Genomic DNA, 4922 nt, shown 5'->3' with positions numbered 1-4922 from the left:
GTACGCAATACGTATTTTGAACACACTGTATGGTTTGCTAGTCTGTATGTTTTCAACACTCGGAGAAAGAAAAAAAAAAAAAAACTCAACCACTAATGCTGTTTTCTAAGTGTTATTTTTTTAATATGATGCATTTGTACAAAAAGCCATAGGCCTACATGTTTTGATAATAAACCACTTAATTTATTATGTCAATAAAAGAACACTTGATGTGACCGTTTGTGGTAGCTTTGTCAGAGTATCGTTATGGCATCAGAAGGAGTCCAAAGAATACGAGAAGGACCTGCTGTACTTTTCCTCCATCCCAGGTGTCCTCAGTTACGTACAAAAGAAGCTCGAAAAAAGGATCCAATGTGTTCAAAAGTGTTCAGGGTGAAGCTCGAGCTCCTTTTTGATCCTGTTTTCCACGAGAAGAGAGTGGCTGGAGTCTGTCATTGGAAGACTGTAACTCACAAATACTTGCTTTTTGGTCTTCTTTGCTGCAAAATAGACACAAACAGACAATTATTTCAGTTTCAGTTTGGATAATACTGAGAATGGTTTTGCTACTCTGTACCGCTAAGGCTAAACACACTAAATATATCAGAAAATTTGTCTTAACAGTCATGAATCTGCAAGAGAATTGGTCTTTTTCTGTCAATATTTTGTTGGTTAATGGACTTTTTTCAGTGTGTTTGCATGTTTTAGCCTCTTTACTACAAATCCTGTCAATCTTTCAGAACTGCCAGCCATTTTCCAAAGTGTTGCAAAGGTTTTTGATTTTTTTTCCCCACACCTTTCAGGCAGCCTCTGCTTTTAATTACACTCTGTATGGTAGGAAAATCAACTTGTGGAGACTGTTTGACATCCGTGAACATCATTATCACTTTTATTTCTGTCAAACATGGGTTATCATATGATGGTTACACAATGCTGACTTTTCACTTCAATCTGCATTTGCAGCTGCCGTTAGCACACAACGATAATGTTACTCTGACACTCAAAGCCGCTTCAAGTCTCTGCATACTGACTTTTATATTGTCCTGATATTTTATATTGTCCACATATTTGAAAACCTGAAGCACTACCAGGCTTTGAATAGCTGTTGGCTGTCTTCTTTATGAGTGATTTTTGGCTAAAACACACAAAAACTCAGATTTATTCCTTTCATATCCACAATAAATGACCAGCTTCTTAAAAAAGTACAATTTCCTACTTAGGAGAAACAGTAAGACACATTAACTCATGAAAAGTCAAACAGCGTTACCTAATCTCTGTGCCAAAGTATTTGGAGTAGTATTGGATGGGTCCCCCATGACTAATGTAGATAATGGCATCGAGTCCTGCAGAGAGAAAAAGAACAAGAACGGCAGCAGTTAGTCTTTTTACAGGCAAGTAAATGATTAACCTTAATATCCAAAATAATGTTTTTTCCTCTTAATGTCCGTTTGTTAGCCCAGGTTTTCCCAAAACCTTTAAACTGAGGACATTCAATCCCAGATTTTGACCATCTTTTCTCCCAGTGACTCCTACTGGAGTATAGTTTAGTTGTCTCTGTGGTTTGTGGTATAATCAGATGATGTCAAAGAAAGAAAGGTTCTGTTGTCTGGGCAGCAGATTTATTATATTTTGTCTTCTAAGAACCTATTAACCATCCAGTGGCCCTGTGCTGGAACAGTACTGAATGACAGGGGCCTTAAAATAAGATTATGACACCGGTCCATGCGACACAACAGAGCTTCATGACAACATGATGACGCCTCTCTCTTAAAGGGGACATATTATACTTTTCCTTATTTTCTGTCATATATGTAATGTACATATGTGTAATGCAATGTAATGCAATGAATGCGAGGTAAACATATGTAGAAGTAACCCCTGTGAGCAGAAAGCTCAGGCTTCAGACTGCTCTGAATATTAAGTTTCCAACGGTTTTTCTACTTTCGAGACAAGCTGACGTCAGCTCGTGACGGATTTCTTTATATGGTCATCTGCTCCACGTACAGCACGTCCACAAGTGCTGCAGGGTGTGTTGGTCAGCTGCTCTTGTTTGTTAGTGCTGGAGTTCACTGCTCCACTAACATTATGGCTGTTTCTGCTCATATTATTCCTCCCTACATTACTTTTAACTGATCTGCTGAACAAAGAGCTCCAAATATCTGCTGATCTTGTCGTGCTGACATAGCGCCGTTAACAAAGCTCTGCTAATTCAGTGAGGAACGCATTTCATTTCCTACAAATTCCTCACAATAAAAGTCTCCTGTTATTTACGGCTTGATCCCGATGGGCACGGCTGCGTCGCATTCCAGCTCCGACGCAGCTGCCGGAGCCGATCGCAGCCGCTCTAGTTGATGCTTGTGATCCCACCAGACACACCGCAGCATGTTTCAGAAGTGTCCCTGTTACTGAAACTTCTGCCATCATAAAAATGAATCACATGGAATATTATTTTTGGCCACGAATGAACACACGAGCACCAGAACTCAAAAGCACTGAACAATAAAACACACACACACAAACAAAAAGACTGTAATGAATCTTTCTGAAAAGTGTCCAACGTTCTTAGCATAATCAAATAAAGAATATGTAGGTCTCTGTGAAAACGGTTTGCAGTTTTGTATAAAACATAAATTACCTGCATATTATCCCACTTGACCATACTGCGATATGTCTTTTATTTATTACTATATGGACCAAAACTGTGGAGCAGTCTATTCATAAATATCCAAAATGCAACTTCTGTATATTCCTCAAGAAACATCTTGTTGTTCAGTATTTTTATTTTGTTGACTCTCCTATTTTCTTGAATCTTACTATCTTTTATTTTGTATTTTGTTTAGTTGTGTGGACACACTGTGGATTTTGGCTCCCATCACTTACATTTAAAACGCATTTAAAGGGGATTTTTTAATAGTCAGTATGAACAGGAGGAATAATTACTGCGAGGAAAACATCTTTAAGTGTTCATATGAGCACATGACTGTTGTTTTAAGACAGACTCGAAAAAACTGTGAACCCATCCTTTAAAATCCCTAAATAATATCACATCATCTGGTTTAAAATGAAAACCATCTCAGTTCACGTCTTCATTCCCCAGTCGACAAACTGGTCTACACAGTTCATACAAAAATGTGGCTCCAGCAGTTTTTCTGTATTATTATTATTAATCTAACGTGTGTTTTACTTACATATTTGCTGCTCATTGAAACAGCTAAGTTGGACAAGACTGGAGTCGAGCCGACCCAGAGGAAAAACCCGCCGCTCAGCTTCATGACGTGAAAATGTACCGTCTGCTCCAAAATCTTCTCCGAAAAATTGTGCACCGAAATGGCATCAAACACCGCTCCATTCTGTGTTTCGGTCATTTTTATTTAACTTTAGTTAGTTGTTTTAACTAGCAACCGCTTGAACTCGTGCTAGCTGTAAACAGAAACACCAACTTCCGGGTTAAATCGAAAATGGCAGCCCGAAGCAATCGATCACCAATTGTTCAGATCTGCAGCACCAGAGCAACAGATCTTTACCTGAGCAGTGCTGAGTATAATTACACATTTAGAATAAACCTGTTAAGAAACTACTTTCTAATAACACATCCTTAATAAGAAGCTTATAATGGTCATATAATGATTAATAATAATGTGTTATAGATCATAAGCAATATCAAATTTGGGGTTTCCATGTTGTGAAAAATCCCTTTGGCAGGTGTTTATCCTTTCTATTTGATAATAATTCAGTAATAAGTGTTGGTTATCCTTTAATAAAAGCTCATAGGTTTCTCGCTTTCTAACAAGCCATCAAGTTTGCAGTTATAACTGTTCAAAGTTGATGAAGTTTTAGTCAAATGAAGTTTTCATAACTTGATAAATAATTCCTTAACCATTAATGAAATGAATGAATTCAAGATAACTGTCATATTTCAAAATGAGACTTGAAGTTTTTAGCATCACAAAAAATGTCTCCATGAGGCCCTCTCACAGGAAACAGTCAAATTTGCAAGACATTTGCAATTCATATCAGTTGTAAAATTAAGCACTCAACAGTTCATTAACGTTAGCTAACAAAAATGTATATAAGTTGTTGCTTCATATTAGCCTTGCGATTAGGTTATCAGCTAACGTTAATGACATTTTATAAAATCCAAAAGTAAGACTTCTGGCTGCTAAATTAAGCAGATTAGAGATTTTTATCAGTGTAATTTCAGATTAATGAAGGCCATAGCTAGCTGTAATGCTAACGTTACTGTCATTTTACCATTTTATCTAAACAGCTTTGTGATATTATGAAAAATGTTATCATATCTTAATATCAGCCATGTGATGGCAGAAGACAGCAGCTGTTTATGTTTATCTAAACATTAGCATTGTGATGGCCAAATTTAGAGATATACATGATTTACTTAATATGAGCTTAGTTTAAAATTTAGCAGCTAATGTTAATAACATATATTTAGATGAACCTTTGCTTTGTGATTGCTTAACTTGAGCAGCTAATGTTATATTATTATATTAATATTTGCAGCTAATTTTTTTTCTTAATGATAATGTTGTGAATATTAAAATAAAAGTTAGCACCTAATGCAACAGACATCACCCGCCAATATTTCTCAAATTGTTTAATTTCATCCTAAATAGTTTATCATACATAAAATTAAAAGGTAAACTTTATGACATTTTTATCTTACTGACAACTGTGTGATGGCCAAAAGCAGCAGCCAGTGTTGATAAAAATGTTTATTTTGGAAATATTATCTTTGTGATCACCAACATTAGCAGCTAATGCTACTGTTTTATTAAGATTTTATTTTAATGCGCGTGAGCGTTGTGATGGACAAAGTTAGCAGCTAATGTTACTGACATGTCATCTTATGATATCTAAACCACAGCCTGGTGATGGTCAGTAGCCAAAGTTACAGCTAATGCTACTGAATCACATAATGTAGGAAA

At 36.3% G+C, this 4922-nt stretch overlaps 1 protein-coding gene across 1 annotated transcript; it reads right to left on the bottom strand.

Annotated features, from left to right (window-relative positions):
• Nucleotides 1-99: 99 nt before the first annotated feature.
• psmg4 (proteasome (prosome, macropain) assembly chaperone 4) lies at nt 100-3470 on the bottom strand. The gene is made up of 3 exons (XM_042415753.1): nt 3168-3470; nt 1247-1322; nt 100-479 (listed from the first exon to the last, which is right to left on the bottom strand). Exons 1-3 carry the CDS (start codon nt 3342-3344, stop codon nt 358-360), a joined length of 375 nt encoding a protein of 124 aa, XP_042271687.1. The 5' UTR covers nt 3345-3470; the 3' UTR covers nt 100-357.
• Nucleotides 3471-4922: the final 1452 nt, after the last annotated feature.

This window comes from Thunnus maccoyii, chromosome 7 (assembly GCF_910596095.1).
Source record: "Thunnus maccoyii chromosome 7, fThuMac1.1, whole genome shotgun sequence".
Taxonomy (NCBI): Eukaryota; Metazoa; Chordata; class Actinopteri; order Scombriformes; family Scombridae; genus Thunnus; species Thunnus maccoyii.
The sequence above is the reverse complement of the archived record's forward strand: the minus strand, read 5'-3'. Positions and strand labels throughout refer to the sequence as shown.